The sequence below is a fragment of the Aulostomus chinensis genome, chromosome 11, assembly GCF_037954235.1.
Source record: "Aulostomus chinensis isolate RoL2024-O1b breed Wild chromosome 11, RoL_Achi_v1.0, whole genome shotgun sequence".
Lineage (NCBI taxonomy): Eukaryota > Metazoa > Chordata > Actinopteri > Syngnathiformes > Aulostomidae > Aulostomus > Aulostomus chinensis.
The window spans coordinates 19,285,001-19,309,993 of record NC_141330.1 but is presented as its reverse complement, the minus strand read 5'-3'; the positions used below and the strand labels follow the sequence as shown (position 1 = coordinate 19,309,993).

At 43.0% G+C, this 24,993-nt stretch overlaps 1 protein-coding gene across 4 annotated transcripts in view; it reads right to left on the bottom strand.

The window, feature by feature from the left end:
* Positions 1-635: 635 nt before the first annotated feature.
* LOC147253712 (zinc finger protein 516-like) overlaps positions 636-24,993 on the bottom strand; it is a 47,833-nt gene continuing 23,475 nt past the window's right edge. For 3 of the 4 annotated variants that reach the window (XM_086218974.1, XM_086218973.1, XM_086218975.1), the window contains exons 2-5: positions 19,049-21,292; positions 14,833-16,146; positions 10,347-10,451; positions 636-4,459 (exon numbers count right to left, since the gene is read on the bottom strand). In XM_086218974.1, the coding sequence (XP_086075100.1) occupies positions 4,224-4,459; positions 10,347-10,451; positions 14,833-16,146; positions 19,049-20,813 (3,420 nt within the window). In that variant the 5' untranslated portion in view covers positions 20,814-21,292 and the 3' untranslated portion in view covers positions 636-4,223. Of the gene's footprint in view, positions 4,460-8,492; positions 8,564-10,346; positions 10,452-14,832; positions 16,147-19,048; positions 21,293-24,993 lie in introns of all 4 variants that reach the window. The other variant, XM_086218976.1, reaches the window with a different exon arrangement.

Here is a 24,993-nt window from a genome sequence, read left to right as displayed (position 1 = left end):
GTTGCTGTGGATTGTGAGCGCTGACCAGTCTCTGCTGCTGCTGTATGGCAGGACCTCGCCTCTCTGAACTTCACCTCTGCAGAGACGTTCAAGCCAGCTGCAAACCACAGCTTGAATTGCAAACGTAAAACTATTCTCATTCATGGATGAACCGCTGCAACTGCCCCTGCAGACATCCCGCTAGCATGTCAAGCACGTTAGCTGTGGTCAGCGCCCCTTATTGCTACATGGACAAATCGTCCTGAAAGTCACTGCCAGCTCACTTGTCTCTGTAGTGGTTTAACATTAGAAGTTAAGAGTCAGTGTTTCATCAGAATTAAGTTGAAACTGTCCTGGTTTTACTTCTTATCGAATTGTGGTCTCTTCCTGAAAGGTGGTAGAACAGAATGTGAGCTTAACAATAACAGACAGTGACCATGGAAAGAATCAGGCCTGAGAGACACCCAGGAGACAAAACATGCTTGGGTGTTTGTCTTGGCAATAGTTTGAGACTTTGTGAAATTCACAGCAGCAGTGAGACGAACCATGGAAAAAACAAAATCTGAAGTGAAGCTTTTTCATCTAAACACGGGTCTGTTCCTTCACTGCGGCACATTTAAAAACAAACCAGATCAAACAATGCCAACAGGTGCCGTTTTTGTGTGTCTTTATTGTGGACATGACATTACATCTTTTTGAAATGATGTACAAAAGTGTAACAGAACTGAGAATGGCTCAGACGAGGTAGAGCTTTCACATCGGCTTGCTGGCTTGAAAACGACACAGTATAAAAACAACCACAAAACAAAAACAACCCAGAAAAAGAATCCAACTTAACAAACGCTCCTGTCTGCCTCTGTCCTCTTATCCTTTTTGAAGTGAAAATAAATACAGATATCAACCAAATACATTTGGAATAATAATGTCTTCTAAGGTACATTAATCATGAAGCTCATTACAAATTAAAAGCATACGGACACAAATAATACAACTTAAAATGTGTGATGAAAACCCAACCAAAGAGAAAAAGAAACAACACCTGCCAGCCCCTCGGGGAGGGCAGCCATGACTAGCTACTGAACAAATCCTACAGTTTAGCAAAGAGAAAGACTACAAACACACTCTTACATTTTTATGAAAAATAAGCACTGCTGCAGTTCATCCACAAGGAAACAGAGCTGGAAAGCTGTCACAGAACAAATCATTAAAATCTATGGAATCATGAACGACAAAAAAAAAAAAAAAAAAAAAAAAAGCCTCTAAACCAGAAGTTACATTGAAGTGTATTAAGCCGGCACCATTAAAGAGACATTCTCAAAGAAACCTTAGCTAGAATTGGACAAAGTAGTTAAAGCAGTAACCTAGTCTAAGTGCACTAGTAATGCCATTTGGTTTCTATTCCAGTATATAAAGGGTTTGGTAGGATTACACACTTTATATTACACACACTCACTCCTGCTTCATAGTTTCTCTAAGTCACACTTCGGAGTACAAATTCATAACTGAGGAGTTAATCTTAAAGGGAATTCTGTACAACATTGGTATTAGTACTACACTACCTCAAAGGCTAGAATATCCATTTCAAGTATTTTCACTACCCACACCTTCAATATACACGTGTGTGTATTGTTAGGCATATTGAAGCACACGCAATTGTATGCATAAGTCAACGACCAGCAGGTATAACAACCATTTCATTACGTCTGAGGTCTAAAATGGACGACAAGTACAGTACTCTGTATGCTCCGGACTTTCAATCCTTGATTCTGTGTACAAAAAAAATGACACTTCTCTTACTTTGTTTCAATCTTGGGGGGCTTTGGGCAGAGAACCAAGCGCAAGACACAATGAAAACCCCTGCAAGCAAAGAGCAGACCCCCTTCACACCAGCAAAATTAAACAGGCTTTCATTACAAAGGAGGTAGGCAAAGCTTCAAGAGGGAGGCTGGAGAACACAGGTAGGCTGCCTCTTCTTCACGATGAAGAGGTTTGGAAAGAAACTCACACATACATGTTAAGGCTGTGACGGTTCTACAATTCAAAGGGCTTCAGAACATCTCTATTTATCCCTGAACTCTCTGGAAGCCTGACCTCCTGACCTCTGGCTGCTCTCTCTGTGTCCTCCCAGAATGCAAATCTGCACATCATCATTCAGCGTTTCAACTGATATTAGGGGAGTTAATGTGATTAGACTTGCATATGTGGGAAATGTTGGAAATGACAGCTGCATCTCTGGTTGTGTTGTTGAATACAGTGGACACAGTGACTCACTGCTGAGTCAATTGCCCCTTTTAAATTCATTTATTTATAATGAGATAACCAATTTAAGATAATATTCTTCAATGATGCAATTACAGAATTTTACTGTGTCTGTGTCATGACAAATTCACTCAAAGTACTTCTTTGTTAAAGTGATACTTCACCCAAGATGTGTATTTTGCCTTTCAAGTACTCAGCAGAAGGTTTCTTGAGCTCATGGAGACATTTTTCGCAGCTGTATCACTTCTTTGTGACTCTAGAATTCAGTAACAGCAAGCCATGTATAGTTACCTTGAAGCTAATGGAAACTGACAGCTAACAGCAAAACTTCCATTAACAAACTCTAAAGTACATTGTGTCGGATTTCCAAGTTTTTTTTACCCAGCTACATGTTCAGTAATCCATCATCAACATTATGATTTAAGCTAAATTGATATTTTGGGATAATTTTGCTGTTGTTTGTAGTAAGCAGCTATGTGCCACCATTAGCTTCAAGCTAAATATACGTAGCAGGCTCTGGTTTGAGCTACAAGGAAGTGACAGGAGAGAAATTATTTGCTTGTGAGTTAAGGACATCTATTTATAAACAATTGAAAGGCAAAACACATGATGCCTCACATATTAATTGTGACCCTTTATGAACTCAGTGTTGCCCTTGAATAAATGATGGTGTGTCTTTGCTAGCTAACATTAGCAGTACCATATTCTCATCAGAAGGTACACGAGTTAATATGTGCACTTCAAAAGCCAGAAGTCTTGGTGTGGGAAACATTGAAGGAGCCCCTTCCTCTAATATGATTAATAACTGAATGACTATAAAAGTGGTATACTCATTTCTATTGGCTGTTAAAGACACGCGCTCTTTTGAATGAGCACTAGACCAGTCAGCCCTGTTAGCGTTTTTTCTCTCTCTCTCTCCCTCCCTCCCTCCCTCCCTCCCTCCCTCCCTCCCTATGCACCCTATCCTTCTGATCTTCAGTTCACAACCTCACTGTGGTCACTTGGTGCGACCCGCCTAAGAGTAGAGGGACGTGAGTTTGACACACTCATGCACGAAGAAACATGCAAACACACAAATTTGAGCCTTCATTTTGTCGGAGACAAACTTGCACTGTGTTGGAGCTGCAAGCGTTAGTTGATGAACTGTCAGTCGACAGACAGTGGATCGGTATTTGATAATCCCATACGTCAATTTAATTGCAGGTTGCAGCTTCTCAGATGTGAGTCATACGTGAGTATTAACGCGTTTGTGTGTCAGATAGGATGATACACTGAAAATCTTTGGATTTTTGAACCAAACAAACATTAGAAATAATCTGCTTAAATGGGCGCAATTTTTGAGCCGCTTATCGGCCAAACAATTCATTGGGAAAATAGATTACTTGATAATGAAAATTTAAGAAAAAAATAAACACGTTGGTTGTAATTGTTGGTGGAGTAATCACAGAGAATCTTCTGTCTGGTCTCAGCGCTGGGGGTCGATGACTGGCGTCCTGAGGAATGCACTTAAAACAATAAGCCAAAAAAAAGGGAAGTTGATGGTGGGGTGGCGGCAGCGGCGGGGAAACTACAGCAGCCATGCAACACCACAGTCCTGTCTTCAAACACTTGCAGTGGCCTTCAAGTTCAGGTGTCCCACTTGTTTTCATGGTGAGCTGCAGTGGGCAACTTCACCTGTTAGTACTTCCATAATGGCAGCAAGAGGTGAACTGATAGGCCCGGTGTAAACGTTTTTGTGGTGTTGACGGGGGACCGAGAGAGAAAACAGAGACAGATGGGTCCGCTTTTCCTGCTGAGAAGACGCCTCTTCATTTCCCTCTGCATTTTAAAACAGTCTAGAAAGGTTTTAGCTTTTCGATCTACAAGAACCTTCATAGTTCACTGGTCAATAAACAATTTTTGGAGGAGTTTCCCATCTAAAAATTCAAAACTACATCAAGTCCTTTGATTCCCTGACTAGTCTGGTCTGAAGTTCTGCTCTGGGCCTAATGCTGTTGTTGTTGTTGTTGTTGTTGTTGTTGTTGTTGTTGTTGTTGTTGTGATGTTGGTGGTTTTTTGGCAGCCAGCACCCCCCGATCCTCCTGGCTCAGTAACAAGGTCCTTGTTTCTGGGTACTGGCTGTTGTCAAAAGGCATGTGGTGGACACTCTGAACGTGGGTCTTCAGGTTCCCTTTCTGAGAGGCTCGGTATGGGCAGAGCTGGCAACAGAAGGGCCTCTCCCCTGAGAGACACAAAGTAGAAAGGTCAGGTAAGGGGTGGGGGCTGGGGTGTGAGCAGGACAGGGAAAATCTGAACATAATGTGAACTACAATACAAACCACAGATGAGACAGTGCAGAATCAAATAATGACAGCAACAGGGAGAAGAGGAAGCAAATGCACAAACATAAAACAAGACAAACTTAAGGGAAATCTGGTATTTTTTGGGCTTTTTTTCTCATGTGTTTGGGTTGAAATAGTCAATATGGGACAGGGGGTTTCAAAGTCTGAGATGGCGGGACGCCCCAGAGACAAACCTGGAATAAGTTGCCCCCATCGACCCCCCCTTACATAACTTGTGGTTTGTTTTCTGGATGCTTATTAAGGATTATTGACAGCTAACTGTTAAGCAAAAATAGCCATTGTGCCGTTTCATTTACCAAATACAAGTAAGCGGAAGACAATGGATGGATGGATGGATGGAAGTAAATGTCCGTCCTTAGTCGTTTAATAGTTTCCAGGAAGAACATGCTACATGATGTCCTTTTGATAGCTTCTATTCTTTCACCTCCACCTTTGAGCCTCCCCTGAAGCTGTCTGGAGCCCTCCTGAGGAGGCCCGCCTCACCTTTCTGGGATAGAAAAATTGTCCGTGTCTACGTCTGTCCACTAAACACGCTTTGTTTTTTAATGACTGGCAGGCTCAGATTGTTGGTATCTGACAACATCTTAAAGAGGATCAATACAGAGACCTTTATGTTTCATCTTCACTTGTAGCGTGGTTGTAGGAGGCTGTGTTTTAACATGTTTACAGGAGAAGTCACACTCGAAGCATTTAGGAGCCTGAAACATCAATGAACTGCCACAAATAATTTATTTCCAAAGTCAGAATGAATATTTAGCTGATTTTAAAACAGGTCAAATATATTGAGATGTAATTCACTCATTTATTTGAGCCAAGGTAATCTGGACTTGGACCTGCGATCAGTCCATGAGGCCTTAACACCACACAACGCCATGTTAGCGGCATTGATGGACAACCCTGCACCTTAAAACTCTCAACTCCACAAGAGAGCCTTGGACCTGGCCATTAGGACCACTTCACAATAACCCAGCTTTAATTCACTATTTTCTTACACTCACCAAAGAGCAACTTAAGAACAATCAAATCAAGTCGCTGAGTCCGTTGGAGGCTTAGCACTGCACAATACAGGAATGAATTTAGCTCCATATTTCAACCCAGAAGTTTTGAAAATAAGGAACCTGGCTGGAACATATCTGGATTTCCCTTTAAACTAGAAGTAGGGAAGCATTATGCAGGTCAAGAGTAGCAGTCACATTACATTTCTTTCACATTATTTCACTTCGAAAGTTAAGTTTGCCATTTTTTTCCTGACCCAGATGGACAAAATCTCCTTTCTACCTTGTCTTTCCTGCCATCTGGAGACGGGAGCCACACATTCCTGTCTAACAGTCCTAGTTTTGTCTCTGTATTTCTCTCAATCACCCAGGTTGCCCCTCACCCCAATCCCACCCCACACACACACAGACACCCTATGCTCTCGCTTCTAATTAGACTGACCTACAATGGCACAGACACCTCAGCAAAAAAAGAAAAAAGAAGAATAAAAAATAAGCAACACACACCTGAACAAAACAAATGAGATTGCCATTTAATTGCACCTAATTATCATTTTGATAAATGGAAGAATATCAAAGCGGCAAAACAAATGACTCCCTGTGCCCCTCCCATAGCATTCTCCCTGAAGAGGAAACAGGGAAACGTAGCCGTTATCATACATCATCAGAAACACAACAGAGAGAAAGAGAGATGGCTGTGTGAGAAGCAGAGAGATAACAACAAAAAAGGTATAATTAATCACACAAAAAGCAAAAAAAAAAAAAAAAAAACAGCTGGAAAGAGGTTGAGACGTGAAAGGAAAGCGAGAGAACCTCCACGACATCGTCCTGCGAGGAAACGTAGCTGACGGGACCGATGCACTACATTATACTAAAGGTTATCGTCACCGTAAAGCAGCGTCAACACAACATCTAATTGGACCCCTCCACCACGCCTGCTCCCATCATTCATGGTGTGTGGTAAATCTGAGTCCTTGTAGGGTGTGTGTCTGTGTGTGTGTGTGTGTGTGTTTGATTAATAAAGTTGCAGCATGTAGAGGTGTGTTTCTTCTAATGTCAAAGTAGAACAGACTCACTTCTGAGTCCCTTAAACTCCAAACTCAAACTGTTCAAAAAGGCTTTAAAGGACGTAATAAAAAAAGAGAATATTTTCCCTCTGTAGCTGAAATTCTCAACATCCTTTTCTTTTTCTCTCATTGCAGCACTCAATGCATTCTTCTAATTAGTTATTTTTGAAATCTAATCTTAGTCCTGCGTCCAAGCTCCGTATTAGTTTCATCATGTGCAGTGATTCTATTTTCATTACCATGACTGAGAGCATTTTAGTCTAATCTTCGTCAAAGAAAATATTTTAATCGAGTTTTAGAGTTGAAAACTGTCCTCGATTTTGTTGGGATGGTCCATAATGTGTCTCTTTGTTTTTTTATTTTATTTGGGGGGGGGGGGGGGGGGGGGCTGAATTTGATTCACTCTGAGTTTTAGTATTCTAATCGAAATGCTCCCTAGTTTTAGTCAGAACTTTATCATTATTGTCAATTTTAGTCTAGTTTTTGCTAACAAACTTTGGAGAACTTTAGGTCTCAAGTCATATTTGTTAGTTTTTGTCGATGAATCTATCACTACTTTGGGCTTTGTTTTTAATTTCTTTTTTTTTTCTTTTTTTGGTCTATGGGAAATTGGAATCCACATCTAGGGCTGCACGGTGGTGCAGTGGTTAGCGCTGTGGCCTCACAGCAAGAAGGTTCCGGGCTCGGGCGTGGGATCTTTCTGTGTGAGTCTGCATGTTCTCCCTGTGCCTGTGTGGGTTCTCTCTGGTACTCCAGCTTCCTCCCACAGTCCAAAGACATCAAGAGGGGACGAGGCTGATTGATACTCTAAATTGACCGTAGGTGTGACTGTGAGTGTGAATGGTTGTTCGTCTCTATGTGTTGGCCCTGAGATGGACTGGTGACCTGTCCAGGGTGAACCCTGCCTCTCACACGAAAGCTTCTGGGATAGGCTCCAGCCCCCCCGCGATCCTTACTAGTAAGGAATAAGCGGAAGACGACGATGGATGGATGGATGGATGGAATCCACATCTGAGAAAGTCACTGTGCATCTAATTAAAAAGAAACACTTAAGGAAATTGAATGCAAATAGTTAGCGTACTCTTACAGCGTAGCCTATGCTGGTTTTCAGAAATTACATTTGAAGAAAAAAGAAAACACATCACTGCTTGTGGAGGTGCTACTTTTCCAATGAAGCTTTAGAATTCTTCATGAATTGTTTCTATGACGTTTCTATCGTAGTATCTGGCTGAACTGTTGTCACGTCATACTGTAGCAACACTAAATCAAATAATAATAATGGAAGGTTGAGTGTAAAAGTCTCAAATGTACCAGGTGTGAGAGTCAACAGTGCTTGGTGCAAAACTAAAGCTTAACTTCCTGGTTTGGTGTGTTTGTTCTACTTTACCCATAAGGGGTTCACAAGCCTCTATTTCCTTATTCTCAATTTTAAAGAAAAGAATAATTAATTCTGTATGGGTATTCAAAACATCCAAGTTACCAACGTTAATGTTTGCAAAGCAAAAAAATGAAGCTGTTCCAATAACAAAAGCGCCGCATGCACTTGCTAATGTCAGGTGTGATCCAGCAAGACAAAAATCTGATGTGAGAATGCCAGGTGTTAACACCAGGTGCAGAGTGTGAGTCCTACATATAAATTAACAAAACACACACACACACACACACACACACACACACACATAAAGCAGGATGGGGGGACGTGGGACTGACATACACAGACAGACACAGACACAGACACACACACACACACACACACACACACACACACATGCGCAGGTGAGACAGTAATAAGAAGAAACATGCAGAAGCAATGAGGGAGCCCAGTGATCATTAGCCATCGTGCCACATACTTGTTTGGGAGCTTCAGAAGCGGTGGTGTGAGCGTCAGTACCTCTGTGGAGTCCGTTAAAATCAAACCCAACTGTGGGGGGAAAAGGAGGATGAAGGGGGGGTAGGAAGAGGAGGAGGAGGAGGAGGAGGGGAGGAAGTGGAGGAGGGCATTCGGTTAAAAGCTCTACCAGATCCACACAAGCAATTTTTTTTTCCCGCCACCACCCGCACACACAGTAGCACTTGCCACCAGCACCCTTGCTAATAGAGGGGAGCTGGCAGTGATGATGATGGTGATGATGATGGTGATGGAACTTGGTGGGGGCAAGTCAGTGATTTAATATGACGCATGTTAATAGAGGCCTCGGGGTGGCTGGCCTTTTCTGCGTGTGCACGTCCATGCTGAAGACAACTGTCGGAGACAACATTAATTACAGCCTTGGCGAGTGTTTACAGAGCCTAAGCATGGGTGTGTGTTAAAGCAGTGTGTGTGTGTGTGTGTGTTTGTGTGTGTTTACAATAGGGCTTAGGGGAAGCTGAGCGTTGCATCACTTACCATTTGGCCTCTGTCACTTAGAATCACTGGCTGTGCCACATATCATTCACACGCGCCATAAAGAAGCTACTTATCTCACTGTCTACTGTGATCACTGCCAGCTGCACTGATGGACGTGACAGGACAGAAGTGGACGAAAAAACACCCAGCCAAAGGAAAGCCAGGGAGGAAAGGAGGTGGCGGAAGCAGAGAGAGGCCAGCGGGGAGGTGGAAATAAAGGAGGCAGAGGAGCAAGGGTGGAAGGAGAGAAACTACCAAGGGAAGAGGAAGAGGATGAGAAGAGGAGAATGTGAGATGAAAGGACAGTAGAGGAGGACAAGAGCAAGGGTGCAAGGAAACAAGAACAAGGGAAGGAAAATGTAAAAGGAAAGGAAAGGAAACTCAAAGATTGAGGTACCAGTGTGTGAGGGGGGGGGGGGGGGTTGCACCTTCTCATTTAAGTGGACCTTTCTATTACTTTGTTCCATTTTAAGTCAAAGGGCTCACTACTGGCTTCTTGATAAAGACCAATATTGCACTTTTGAAAAAACAAATGTGCCTTTAAATGTAACTATAAATACAGAACTGTTCTTATCTTGTACCTCCATTTGAAAGGAAAGGAAAGAAAAGTGAGAAAACAAAAAAGTAGGGAGCTCTAAATCAAGCTGTTTAGTGAACAGCACCGGGGCGCATACAAATGGCTTCGTAAGGTTGGCGTGGACAAATGCTGTTCCGCTTCATTAGAATGCACAATTCTATCTCTCTAATTGACATGTGATTAATAATGTATACAATTTGTCACAGGTCAGTATCCGGAGAAAATCATGTTTCAGTTTAAAAAATAGAGACAGCTGCCCAGCCCAGGGCAGGGAGGGACTCACAGACTGGCTGTCACACTCAACTGAACAAAAGAGATCTGTTTTGATTTATTTTGGAAAATGCAGGAAAAGTCATATGGAGAGTCTGACAATGAAATATTGCTGAGGATGAGAGTCTCCATGCATATATTCTCTATAGCTCATGTGAGTGTCTCTGGGTGGATGAATCACTGCAAAGCCGATGATGTGAGTGCACAGGTGGCATGTGAATGAGTGGACAAAAAAATGAATAACAAGTAGCTGAAAAACTTGGCTTACTACACTTTTGGCCTCTGATGTGTGTTGGCTTACTTAGAATTTGATTAACTACCAAGATTTCATACATACACTAAGAAAACTCTTGATAAATTATTGATTTTCTGACCGCTTTAAAGCCGATACTAATTACAAACCACTGTGTCATGTGTGACGGGTGTGTGTGTGTGTGTGTGTGTTAGGGTATATATATAGGTTGTATTTACCTGTATGGGATCTCATATGAGTGCGCAGGTGGCTGGGTTGACTGAAACTCTTTCCACACTCATGACAGAAATGCTGCCCCTGCCGCATGAGAGACCTCAGCATCCCTGGTAATGCAAACACGCACACGCGCACGCACACACACACACACACACACACAGAAGAGGGACAAAGGGAAAAACATCAGTACAAAGCATAACATTAGCAGAACACCACTAGTTCTAATTGGTTCTTTACATTACTGAGGTGACGAGTTTTGAAGTAAAACAGATGCACCAGATCTTTGAACTGATGAAGCCAAGTTGTAAATAATTTTAGAAATTGTTCAGTTTAAAGAGATACTTCGCCCCGAAACCCATTTTCCCTTTAAAGTACTTAATAGAGGTTGTCTTGGGCTCATAAGAGCATTTTTCACAGCTGTATCACTTTTATGTGATGCCAGAATGCAGAGCCAGCCACGTACATTTAGCCTGTAGCTAATGGCACCCCATGCCCACCAAATACCAACAACTGCAAAACTGTCAAAAAATGTGTGCTTCAAAAGTTTCACCTGCATTGTCGAGTAAAATCTACATGCTCTGTTATTCAGCCATATGCTCAGTAACCCAAAGCACTTCGGTCAGAGCCAAAACAAATGGGCTACAGGCAATGGGTCACCATTAGCTTTGAGCTAAATATACTAGTTAGCTCTCCCAGCATTCTTGAGTCACAAAGAGTAAAAGTTTTAAAAGAAGCTCAAATATGTCATTAGATTTAACTGATATTACAGAAATTTTGAATGAACTGTTTTGTTAATTGTGTTGTGTTTTTTTGTTGTTGTTGTTGTTTTTTCGGCTTTTCTGATTTGTAACTTAATCGACAAATTGTGATATTTGCCACAGTTTTGATATTTGAGCAATTCATGACATTTTAAAGACAGATTTAGAGTCTAGACACATGGTTTGAGTTTTTCCACGAGCTGTTTTTCACTTGGAAATGAAATAATAATTTCACGTAGTAAAAATATTATTAAAATGGCCATCGTCAGAGACTTTAAACAGAAATATACTTAAACTGGGAAAGATTTTAAGGGTCTTCAAGCAGTGTGTCTGTAAAGAGTAATAGAAAAGGTAGATGTCATCATCAGTTCAAAAGCAGTGTTTGCTGTGTTTGAGACTGAATGAAGTGGAAAAGGTCGGTGGTGGATGAGGCAGTAGAGAGGCAGCGAGGCTGGCTGCAGCGGCGGAGCTAGGTAGGTAGGTAGGTAGCGTCAGTAGTGGACTAGCGCAGGCATCATTAGTATGTCTAATGTGTCATTATGAGCGGCTAGCTCCAGGGGCTGGACTGCAGCTGTCACACAGCATCATCTCAGAGGCTGACAGCCAGACTCACACAGCACACACACACCGCATAAATTACAGGCAATTAAAACGCCCCGGCTGTGATGTGCCCGCTCCGCTGCCCGTGTGTCACATGTCAGGTGTGTGTGCCTGCATGTGCTTCAAGAGTTGTATATATGCGTGTTTGTTCCAAGGGAGGAAAAGTAAGGCATAGGTTGTGGCCACACTGACCATATTTACACACACACACACACACACACACACACACACACACACACACACACACACACACACACACACACACACACATAAAATGATGCAACAACCTCCAATTCTATGCACTTTTGCATCTTAATGGCTGTAAAGGGCAAAAAAGAAGTAACTTGTTAAATTTTGATGACTTGTAGAGTCATAAGTTCTGTGGTGTGACACGTGCAAATGAATGTGTGACACTTAAAATATCAACACGAGATATTTGCATCATTTACCCAAAGCCCCACTGAATTTCAATCAAAAGCATCTTTAATTCAAACACTGAAGCTCTGTCAGAAGAGAATTTGTTGAAATTTTGACAAAACCGTATTTGTTCGCAGAAACACAGAGACAGACAGTGATTCCTTACTTTGTTACAGAGCTAAGAGTTATAACTAGTGCAGTTGTCAAATTTTAAAAGCTCCTTTTTTTTTTACAGCATTAAAACACACCTCTTCTAGTACAAACTGTCAGGATTCAATTCAAGATCCACTTCCTTGTGTGTTGGACCTAAAATAATCCTGCTCCAGACTACATCAGAGAGCTGCTAACGCCCAATACCTCCACTAAGCCTGCGGGTCCTCTGAGCGAGGCATGCAAGCTGAACCTCAATACCGTGGGTTCTCCTATAAAGCCCTTTACAACCCAGAATATGAGAAGTACTTAAAAAAAAAAAAAAGCTGTACTTGCTTATTTACATTGCTTTTGTTCAAAGACGAATTAAAAATATAGAAAATAACCCTTTCAAAACCAGCCGGTGTGGAACTGTAGACACCTGGACCAGCGCTCACCATCAACAGGACGTATTTAAACAGTCCACCTGCTGTTCAAACAATTATCTCCTCCTCAGTTCCTCCTTCCACTGTGCTACACTTTTGTGCTACATGCCTTTTTAGATCCTTTTATTTTCATTTTCCCCAGCAAAATGTGCACTTGAGCAAATTTTGTGCGTCCTTAGTTTTGGCTCACAGTGTATTCATCACATCTGTTTGCTATTATGGTTATTACTGTGAGCATCACGCGTTCTAAGTTAATTATTAAGTAGCGTTTGAAATATTTACAGTTGTTTTGGATGGGAGAAGTCCTGTAATAAAAGTTCCAAGAGGCCCAAATGTTAAATACGGTAAGAGTCTTAAAGAGCAGCAATTCAGACACAAGAAAACCTTCAGCGTGATTAATAAAACTAAAACGAGCTGCCACTCAGTTATCTTTTTTTTTTTCTGAGGTGCATGTTAACATCAGCGCAGCAGGAGCTTAAGGGACAACAGCAGGAGGAACTAGCATTTAAAGATGGTAGGATCAATTTGACAGCAATGTGACCAACTCTGACACACACACGCACACACACACACACACACACGCACACACACAAAAACAAAAATGTACGTAATCCTTTGACCTCTCTTGCTGACAGAAAGTAGGCCTAAGGGGATGTGGGTGCTTTTGGTGAGCTTCCTCCAAAAACCCCTGCCAGACACGCCAAGCATTACTGCTGGCATACACCTGGGCTTAAGCCCACAATTTTTTGGTTTATGTGAATGTGTGTGTGTGTGTGTGTGTGTGTGTGTGTGTGTGTGTGTGTGTGTGTGTGTGTGTGTGTGTGTGTGTGTGTGTGTGTGTGTGTGTGTGTGTGTAGGATGGAAGGACACAGCAGGACAAGGAAGACAGGGAGGTGGAGGAGGTGACGGAGAGTGTCTCTGGCATCCCGACTGCTGGCCTCTGGATACTTTACTTCTAAAGTGGGCAGCCAGCCCTTCTCACTGATGCACTAATGAAAGACAAGACAAGACCTGGACGGAAAACACAAGCACACACACGCGCTCATACACATATTAGAGCGAAAAAGGGAGAAAGTCTCAGTTGCTCAAAAAAGGTCACTTTATAGCATGTGACTCAAAGGGCTAAGGCGGATCGTGACGATATGCGCCTGGACGGGTGACAGCGATGTCATGCGTCTGCTCTGGGGCTGTTGTCTTTGACCCCTAGCTCCATGCAGCCCCACTTGACCTTAGAGACACAACTGAAAATGGGCAAATAATACGGATGTTTGGTAATGACCATTTCCAAAGCAGCTGGTGGGGTAATTATTCTGTCTCATCTCTCTCTTTGCCTCTTATCTTCCCTCTCGCTCTGTTTTTCCTCCCTCCATACGCATCTGTGCGAGCCTCTCATCAGGCAGAGCCCTGACCTAAACAGTTTGTGACAGCTTTCTGGGAGAGTGGAGCTAGAGACTAGGCATGCCTCACAGACCTGAGAGCAGCAAAGGTTCTCTCACGTCTTTCACTGAGAAATAAATAAATACACACACACACACACACACACACACACACACACTTCTAAAAAACAAACAAAAAAACAAGTACATATGGACACACATGGTGCTCCAGATAAACACACATGTGCATGCTCATTTAATGTATCTCCTCTTTATTATTTAAAACCTTGTCAGAATAGAGCAGGATATATGTCTATCAATCACTTGCTGCCAGATGGTGAGTTAGTGTGTGGGTGAGAGATTTGATGTGTGTGTGTGTGTGTGTGTGTGTGTGTGTGTGTGTGTGTGTGTGTGTGTGTGTGTGTGTGTGTGTGTGTGTGTGTGTGTGTGTGAGAGAGAGAGAGAAGTTAGATACGGTATGTGTACACCATTGTGTCCTCTATGGTTTGGCCTGCCAAGTCTAATCACTTCTGCTAATAAACAGCTAAAAAGCAGGATGCTCAGAGCATTCCTCGATAACCCCTGACGTGGGGCTTTTCCTCCAAAGCCATTTTCTATGTGAGATGGTGACGAAAGATTTCACACGTTAGCAAATAAAAGTTCAAAACTAATATTAAAGGTCTAAATGGGCCAAGCTGCACGTTGGCTTGTGCACATTGTCATAATAAGATGTACTGAATAGAGATTAAAATGGTTCCCTACCAGTAGGATCCAGCAGGGCATTGGCTGCACCCCAGCGGTGGTAGAGGGCAGCCAGCTCATGAGGGCTGTAGTTTTTGAGGATGCCAAGGATGTCAGTTGGCCTTTCCGAAATCTCTGCCATTGGCTCCTGCTTCACATCCCCGTGAGGTTCTGACGACAAAGAAGAAGAAGACGAGGACTTCTGAAGAGTGCCTCCGTGTGCGCCTCCATAGTTGTGGCCCACTGCAGAGCTATGGATGATGGTGCTCGGCCTCATAGCATTAGCCTGGCTCTTGCTGTGGGAGCTGGAAAGTGGCTGGTGAGAGGAGCTCCTCGCTCGGCTGTACTCCGCTAGGCCGTGTTTGCTGGACAGCATGAAGCCCAGTCCCTCCTGAGGCATCATGTAGCGGTCTGCCATCCTGGAAGCTGGAGCAGAGCTGGGGCTTGGCACTGAGGAGCGTGACAGGGTGCCAGAGCTCTTCTCCGAGGAGCTAGACGATGACAGTGTTCTCCCCTGTGGGCAAATATCTACTTTGGGTCTGATGCGAGGAGGCTGACTCTGGTCCTCCATGAGTCTGACACTGCTGCTGCTGCTGCTGCTGGGCCGTACGGGGACTCGTCCAGCTTGAGAGCTCGAGGTGAATGAAGAGCCCCTGGAGAATGACGATGAGGGAGTAGAGGATGATGATGATGGTGTAGCTGCACGACCGCCTGGCCTGTTCTTCTTTAGCCCCTCGCTGGAGTAGGACGGGGGCTGAGTGCGTTGGGCACGTGTGAGAGGTGGCAGTGGTGGACACTCCTTACCCTCTAAGACTGGTGGGGGACCAGTGCGTCTCCTGGAGGATAACAAGCTGTCCTTGGTACTCTTGGAGCTGTTTTTCAGGGCCCATTTAGGAGCCAGATTGGAGCTGTTGCTGTTGATGCGGTGAGCCACAGTCTGGTGCATCCACAGTACCTCAGGGTAGCGGGTGGAGTGGGAGCAGAAGGAGCACTTGTGGTTTGGGAGGATCTTCTTGTCCAGAATTGAGCAGGTTGTGCCCCTGTGACCATCGGCCCTCACACATAGATCCACAGGAGTCACGCAAGGATTGAGAGGAGAAGGTCGAGCTGAAAGGTATGATGGAGGGGATGCAGAGTTTTTCAGACCCTTCAGAAGGGCTTTCTTCAACTTGGGATAACCACTAGGGGTGCCTCTGTCAGAGCTGGGGCAAGGGCTGGGAATGGGGCTTGGTCTGTCTTCAGAGGAGGCCGGATGTTGGACACGAACATGAGTAAGATAAGCCTGTGACTCTGATGTCACGAAGTCACACAGGCTGCAGATGTATGGCTTCTCATCTGAGGGGAAAAGAATGACAACATAAAGGTCAACAACTGCAAAGGAAATCAGCTGGATTACATTCCTCTCTACCGGCCAAGCAATCATTACTTCACTTCAGACGCCAGATGCAATTTTGTGGAACATCCACAAGGGTGCAGCATTGTCCAAACTGAGAAATTCATGTGAACATATCCTGAAATGACACCTTTACTTCAACTATGCCAAGACATGTACATATCAACACATGAATAAATAAGTCGCCTTTGATTGGCCTTCCATAAGATTTGGGTAAACAGATGCTACCAGCACTGTCACGAATAAAGGTTATCTCAAACTGAAATAAACACACCTTTACGCTCTCACATCAAAAATTGAACAGTTCAAGTTGAAAGCTTCTATCAAATTGAAAGCTTAAATCATCCTTTTATTGGATTTGTTATTAGAAAGATACTTCCTGCACCCATAAAATATTCATTTTTGAGTGCAGCTCTTCGAACACCCCACAAGGTGGCATACTTGTCCCATCTTTAATTCAAGTGAATTGCACAGTTACTATTGATAAACCTTGGAATTTTTAGGACTTTAATGATTTATAATTTTTAATTATAATCACCGTATAATATTTCAAGACTTTGAGTACATATGCTGTATTTTGTATTGTATTGTATCAATTTTTAACATAATGTTAAACGATCAAAATAGTGAAAATGGAGATTTTGACGGACTTTTCATAACTGAAATTGATCTCAGTCATAAATATCCGTACACAACTGATCAGATACTCCAAGTAGCACATTATGGTATTCTCCACTACCCCTTCCCTTTTCTACAGCATTACCACTAAGCTGCCATCTGTTTTTCATTTGGCTTCCTGTTGGCAGGAGTGGCCATCACACATATAAACACACACAAACACACACACACACACACACACACACACACACACACACACACACACACACACACACACACACACACAGCTCACACTCTGCCAAGGTGAAGTTCCGCAGCTGATTGGGCAGTTTAACATGCAGGGTGGTTAGATAGATACATGTACTGTTCATGGCATCAATTCTGGTCACCTTTCTATTAACAAAGTAATTTGATATCCCCACAATTGTTAGGGTTAGAAGTGAGGATCAATGCAATTCTGAACCGCTATAAGATATTCACACATAGTCAAGAATAATTAAAAAAAATAGACCAACTAAGTACAGTCGCACAAAGTGAACTAAATTTCTCTCTTGAGCTGTTTAGAAGATCTAAACAATGCAAAACTTTGAAAGCAGTATTTTTATTCCTCTGATTTAAATATTACTTTTCCATGACAATCATAACAGAGGAAAATGTAAAAGCAGAATCATTATCACTGATTGGTCTTAAAGTTTATTATTCTGAATTACTGTCATTTCTCATTTGCATTTAACAAAGTAGCTAAATTACTAGAAGCAAGTAATATCCCGGTCTCTTTCTCCTCATTGCTTGCATTCATCAGGAGGTGACTCTATAAATAACCGATCCCTCAGACATCAGGTAGTCTGGCTGGCTCAATGGTAAGACGAGTGGACGAGTGACAGTTTCAGTGTCACAGAGGGTAACCTTGGAGATAAGTGAAGAGTCAGACGTGACATGGAAGAAAGCCCAACAAGACCGTCTTTTAGAACTGAAATTGAAGGGATCTTTTGGTTTGTCTTGAAAACTAGTGAAAATTGTCACGTTGTTTGACTTTGAAGCTCAAATACCTCACAAGGTATTGTTTTCATAAGAAAATAACTGTGCAGTACATGTACTACTACAGAGAAGGCTGACCACATCTTTAACAGTGATGGGTGGTAACTCTTCAGTCACACTGGTGAAAAAGTACAATAGAATGACACATTCAGGCAAATTTTCGTGGCAAAAATATAAAAAAAACGACAGCAGAAAACATGTTCTCACACACACACACACACACACACACACACACACACACACACACACACACACACACACACACACACACACACACACAGGGGGGTGATGGGGAGTTTCCTGAGACAGGAAGACCTGAAATAGCATACAGCTCGATCAGGCCTGAAGACATGTTGCTGCTATTTTTGAATGTCTGTTCTAACAGGAAAGAATAGAAACAATCCCAGTAATTGTTAGTTTCTTACTAATGCTGCTAATATGACAATACAGAAATCTATCTGCTAGCTTGACCAGTCAAGCTGTTTTAAGTAGGTTTGGAGGTTAAATACATTTAAGCAAGAGACATCTCGTATGTTCCATACAGAGGAATCTTTCTTTTGGCATGTTTCAGCCATGATTATGGGTGTCTGCCCTTGCATGGGTAGATTTTCTTTTTTTGCTCTGCGGTGTTTATTGGTTGTGGAGGTGAAAAAATGATAGGCATGTGAAAAATGCCCTCCACTCCACTGACATGCCACAAAAAGCCACAACGTTTCATTGCAATGTTAACTTTATTGCTCTGTGATAGAGAGTTATGGCTGATGAGAGAATTTCTGGGAGCAGTAAAATTTTATCTAGCATATTTGATAGTATTTGTTTGGCACACTCTATAAACGAACTAATGTAGTTTTGATATTTAGCCACACGGGGGCTCCTGTTCCCACTCCAATGACACTGATGAGCTGGGAAACAGCACCTACACAAAAGCACATTTCATCAACAGATGTTTACTACAGGGTGACAGAGTCAGGAGCCTGGAGTGGGCAGCTTGAAAAGGTTTCGCTCATTTATGCTGAGTGTGTCTCAGTTGTGTGTAAGCTTAGAGCATTCATTTAGCCTATGGCAGTTACACAATAATAAAAAAAAAAAAGTCAATCTCTTAAAAAGGAAAGGGGAGTAAGAGATTAGATTAGGTATGAATGCACATAATCATTAACAATGAAGCTTCTTGTGCAAAGACTCTCTCACCTGCAGGCTCTCCTGAATTAGCAGTGCCCATCTCAGATGCTTGGTCTCTGAGGGTGGCAGCTGGAGGAGAGTCTCCATACCCCGGGGTGCTGGGCCGGCTCGGGGAACCTGACTCTGGATCACTGGTGGAGCCCCATTGGTCAGTTTTTCCACTCCGTTCCTTGTCTCCCACAGATGCCCTACCTCCATCTTTTCTATGGACCCGCTGGTGGACTATCATCTGATGACGACTGCGGAACACCTTCCCACACTCAAAACATTCATTGGATTTGGAAGAAGTTTGAGACTGGGATGGCCGTCTGCGGTCTTGGCGCGCTGAAGGCCGGTATTCAGAGTCGCTGAGGCTGTCTGGTGTCTGGTCCCCAGAAGAAGCCTGGTTTCCCAAGCCGGAGCTGCTGCGTCGGCCTGAGCTACGTCTCTCTTGGCCCTGCAGGACATAACTGCTGCTCTCCTTCTCAAAAACAACAGCAGCTCTGGCGAGTGCTTCCTCTCCCATACATCCTACATCATAGGATGCCTTGTAACTAGGCTCTACTGGCTCAACAACTTTTCCTTTGGTGGCCAGGTGCCAGGCTTGGTAGCTACAAACTGGATCAAGCTCTGGGATTCTTTGACCCAGCACCATCTTGTCACTCTCCTCCTCCTCAGCTAAAGCCTTTTCCTCAACTGGCTGAAGGTTTAGGTAGTCAAGAAAACGTTTCTTAGCAGCTGGTGAGTCCTCGTCATCAGCAGGCCTGCATTGGCTCTGGGATTTCCTGCCATAGCTGAGACTGTGGACTTTATCATGGGCCCTCAGGCTCTCCTTGTTATGAAACAAGTTCCCACATTTGGAGCACATTTGATAGATGGATGCAACAGAGCCAGAGGCAATTTCAGGATCCTGTGCTACATCATTGATAGTAGCCGGATGGTCTGAAGAATCAGCTTTTGGCCGCGACCTGGATTTGGTGGTGTGTGTTTTCATGTGAGATTTGAGAAACCAGGCTTCACGGAACCGCCTTCCACAGATGCGGCAGCAGTGATCCAGGACCCCTGCATGCTTCTTCATGTGTGACTTCAGAAACCAGGCTTGGGTGAAGACCTGGCCACAGGTCTCACAGGGAAAGGTGCCATCAATCTGAGGCTGGATGGCATCTGATTCAGCCAAAGCCTCCTCCTTAACACTGGTCTCTTCTTCTGCATCTGCTGTGATGTGGACCTTTTCAATGTGGCTCAGGAGCTGGTCCTCCCGTTGGGCCTCATAGCCACACAGGCGGCAACAGTAAGGCCGCTGCTCAGTCACAGATTTCTCTCTCTTCATGCTCCTCACAGGCACTTTCCTTCTGCTATCCTCTGCACTATCCCCGCTGATCATCCGGTTACAAGCTGAGCTGCTCTTAGTTGGACTTGTACCTCCATCAAGACCTTCTGAAACACTCATCTCTTCCTCATCAGCACCTCCCTCTTCATCCTCGTTGGAGCGGTGGCTAGAGAGTGTGCCCAGTTTGTGGCTACGGATGTGAACTTTGAGGTTGCCCTTCTGTGAGGCTCTGTGGTCACAGTAGGGGCATTTGTAAGGACGAGCACCGGTGTGGCGTCTCATGTGCTGTGACAAAGAGCTGAGGAACGGGAAGCAGCGCCCACACACATTGCACTTGAAGGACCCAGGGATTTTGTCATCCTCACCCTCAATGTCATTTTTAGAATTGGTTTTGTCACCAGCCAGCTTGTCCTTCTGACCTCTCAGCTGGATGTCCATCACCTCCACACCGTCTCTAGGATTCATAGTACGAACTAATCTACCCTCTTTTACTGGCCTCTCACAAGCTCAACAGAACTTCAAACTACTGCTATCTGCAGCTGTACATCTAGGAATGTCTAGTGCGCCTTTGTTGGACAGTTAAAATGCTATCTACCTTCAGTCATCCAGAGTACAAGCTGTGAACACAGCAGCTCTTCTAGAAATGTCCAATTAGTGGAAGCATCGCCATCTTCATCAAGCACTGTCAATAAATCAGTGACTTTAACTATCGGACTGTTACTGGTACAATGAAAAAGAATATTTGTGTTAAGATGTAAACTCCACCAGGCGGACTATAAAATCATTGATGTTCCCACTCAGTTTAAGGTCTTCATTGTGTCAGGGAGAGTTATGAGGGGCCTCTCCATCTAGGCAGCTAGTCCACCACATTTATCTTCTTCATTTTATCAGCCTCTTCTTCATCTTGAGTTTTGACAGGTATCAGCAGCTTTCAGGTGCCTGACCTGAGAAGGAAAATGAAAGAGGGAGATTGGGAGGGGGAGGAAGAGAGACAAACAAAATGTTAGGAATGGACAAAAAAAAACAAGTTTTGCGGACACACTGTTACTACACACAGTCACATAAAGAAGCTGTGAATGAAAAGAAAAATTCAAATCAAATGTCCTCTTATTGTGCGGAATGAAAATTTGTGCTTTCGGGTGAAACCACCACTGATTAAATTAGAGTCAATATGAAGTAAGATGTGTTTTAAATGCACTTTACATGGAAACCAGTAAACTGCACATTCGGAATCAAGTGTGGTACAATAAGTATATGTATATGCACATCTACTCTATGTTTATCTATTGAAACACTGTTCACCCCTAGCTAGACCCCGATGTCCAGCGGAGATTGAGTGTAGGTGAGTTAATCCCCTTTAAATGTGTGTATGCATGACATGCATGTGTGGGATTGTGCATGAGTTGTGCAAGGCTCGGGGGCTCTGACGCCACACTGGCTGAGTCGACACTTTACACAATCAGGGTGGTGGTGGTGGTGGTAGGTTGTGTGTGTGTGTGAGGGGGGGGGTTCACATCAGCAAGATCAGCAGTGCCACCATTCACTCCCCATACTGGCCTCACACACCCGCCTCGACACACACTATCACATAGCAGGGATCTTAAGTACACAACAGGAAGTGGCTCTTCAGACAATTTGCTTTGCTCTAGTTCTCAAACAGGAGTAGAACAGTGTCAGGGAGAGAGTCAGAAAGAGAGAGTCGATGTTGTAATAGTGCTGCAAACTTGTGGTTTAGGCTGCTGGTTGGAATTTTCTACCCCAATTTGTTTAACCACTATTATTAAAATCCCAATCTCAACCAACTAATTATCAGCAGATTGCTACTGAAATGTACATGCATATATTAATTCTGCATTATTGTTGCTAAAAACGGTCCAGATCACATTTTTATTCTTTTCCCCTTAATACGTTCCCCCAGTTCAAATTCAACAGCATTGCTGATATAAAACTAGCACATTTGTACGTATTTAGCTTTTGAATAATGAACTCATCAGTATTAAAACCGTGAAACATTAAAATAACTGGAATATTAATAGGAGAAGGTGCTAGCTCTTGAATGTGTGGACTATATGAAATGTGACTGATGTCATTATTACAGGCTATTATCTTAAGTGCCAGAGCCCATAAGCAGAGTTACTGCCAGGCTCTAATTATAAGTGCATAATTGATCACAATCATAAGAGGATAAAGTAGTGGAGGAGGAAAGATAGCACAAGAACAATTCAGCCGCTGCACTGAAAATGACTACCCTGCACCAGAGCTACCTATCTACATGGACTGATTAGTGCTGTAGAAATCACTGCTGGAGGTTTTAAGCCAAATACTGATATTGCTTTGAGGTAAAATGTATTATCATGTCAAGACCTTTTACTGACTACACAAGGATATACACGTGTAAAAGTGTAGGGCTCCCTGTTGCTGCTGGCATCTTGAACTTGTGAAGTGTTCATGTAGTTTTCATGAGTGACTAAAATACACTACTGAAGCCATGATATGAGATAATCTGCTACTATTAACACTGCAAGGAGTACAACTGAGGGGGGCGGCATGGCTGGGAGGTGGAGTGGCCATCGCGCAACCGAAGGGTCACTGGTTCGATCCTCACTTCCCCTGTTGAACATGTTGAAGTACCCTTGAGCAAGACACTGAGCCCCTAATTGCTCCTGATGGCTCTTCGATGGAATGACCTCTCGCCCAGTGTAAACTGGGATAGGCTCCAGCAACCCTTAACGGATAAGCGGTATAGAAAATGGATGGATGGCTGGATAGATGGAGTACAACTGAGGATGGATGCTACATCACTACCTTTATTTCCTTTAAATTTCCTTTCACAAGATATGTTAAAACCTTGACCTACGAGCAGCAATCTAGGAAAACTCACAGATTAACAGAATAAGTAATCGCTGGCCAGCAAAATATCAGATTTTTCTGGCCAGTGATTATGAAAAACATGACAAAGCGATAAAATTATTGTTATTATGATGTCACACACCGCTTCATAAAGATGATCTAATTTTGTCTTCCTTTAAATCAAAGGCATATGTTTCCTTTACAGCTCCCAACCTTCAATTTTACTTATTTATTTTTTGACATTTTGTTTAATTAAACCATATTTAAAGCTACAGAAAATCCACTGATCTAAGTTGTAAAAAAAAGCACATGCCATATTGAAAGGCGGCAGCATATTACGAGATAGAAAAGCCAACACGATCTAAAATCCCTCTATTTTGCTACCTTTATCAGCCATGAAGTAAAGTATCTTCGGGGTTTCCTTCGGCTGAGATGAAGGGTTGGGTAAGAGGGCTAACTGATGTGGTGTCTACAGCGCCTCATTATGCCTCCTACATGTTTGACAAGAACAGGTTTGAGTGATTATTGCATCTTCCGTGTCATGGTGAAAATAGAAGAAAGAGTGAAACTCCTTAAACCTCATAAACTACAATTGTTTCTACAATATTTCTCATTAATAGTTGGCTTTTTCCAGGTCAAGCGCGAAAAACAAGTATATGAACATATCTCCTGACGAAACATTGCTGATTTGGGGTCAGGAGAGTTGGGGGTTGACACTATTCAACAGTTCGCCTGTCGATCACTAGACAGTCACATGTGCAAATTGAAACACAATGAGATTAGCCACCAGAGGGGAAACAATGCAATCTCCTAGCCATATAGGCCTCAGAGGAAAGGAAAAATGACAAATTGGCTTAAAGAGGGAGAAACTGTCCAGCAGAGACCGACAGGATTATAAACCACAGAAGTCATCAAAATAGAAGAGGCACTATTAAAGCTATTACAGGCCAACACAGAGAATGGATGCACTGTCTTCCTGGAGCTAACTTTGTAAACCTTGAGTATCACTGACATCCTCCATCTATTTGGAATACTGATAAAATATCTACTGTCAGTCTGAAGCTGAAACTGGAACTCCATCCCTATTATTTACTTCTGATATGATCAAATTTGTTTGAAATAAACTGAACATGAGAATATTTACATGATGTGAGTTGGATCTTATTCCAAATACTTCATTTTCACATGAAGTACCAGTATTAGAAGCAGTAGTACTCCAGTTATTATAACTCATACAGTGATTGGCTACAAGCTATATGACAGGCTCAGTGGTTCAAGTAGCCCTGGTACACAAAGTATCCTTTCTCTCAGGAACTGCTCACAGCTCATTACTATTTAAAAATGTTTTATTTCTGTCTCAGAAAAGTGTAGCCAGGCATGTCATGAGAGCACACTTTAATCTTTAGGCTACCGGGTGGAATGTTTCCAACTTTGTTCAGCTACTGTTGTTTTGAAATGTCAAAAATCTCAAAATCAATCACCCAATCTTTAGCTGCCATACCCTGAGTCACTGGGAATGGGTAGAGGCCTAACCAATAATTGTGTCAGACAGAAATAAACAGATCTTTTTTTATTCTTTCTTCCTTATAAGCTGCTCGGTCATGGTGCTGAACTGTAGCAGCTGAGGAACAGAAAAGAGCAGGAAATCCACTCTTATTCTCCCATCCACATGCAACATCTCGGAGCAGCCTGGATATTTTGAGGTTCACATCTGGAGTGAATCTAAAAACAAACAGTGTCACACTGTCCCTGCGAGCCAGCAGAGGAGATGTGCAGCTGTACGGTTTTCTGTTTC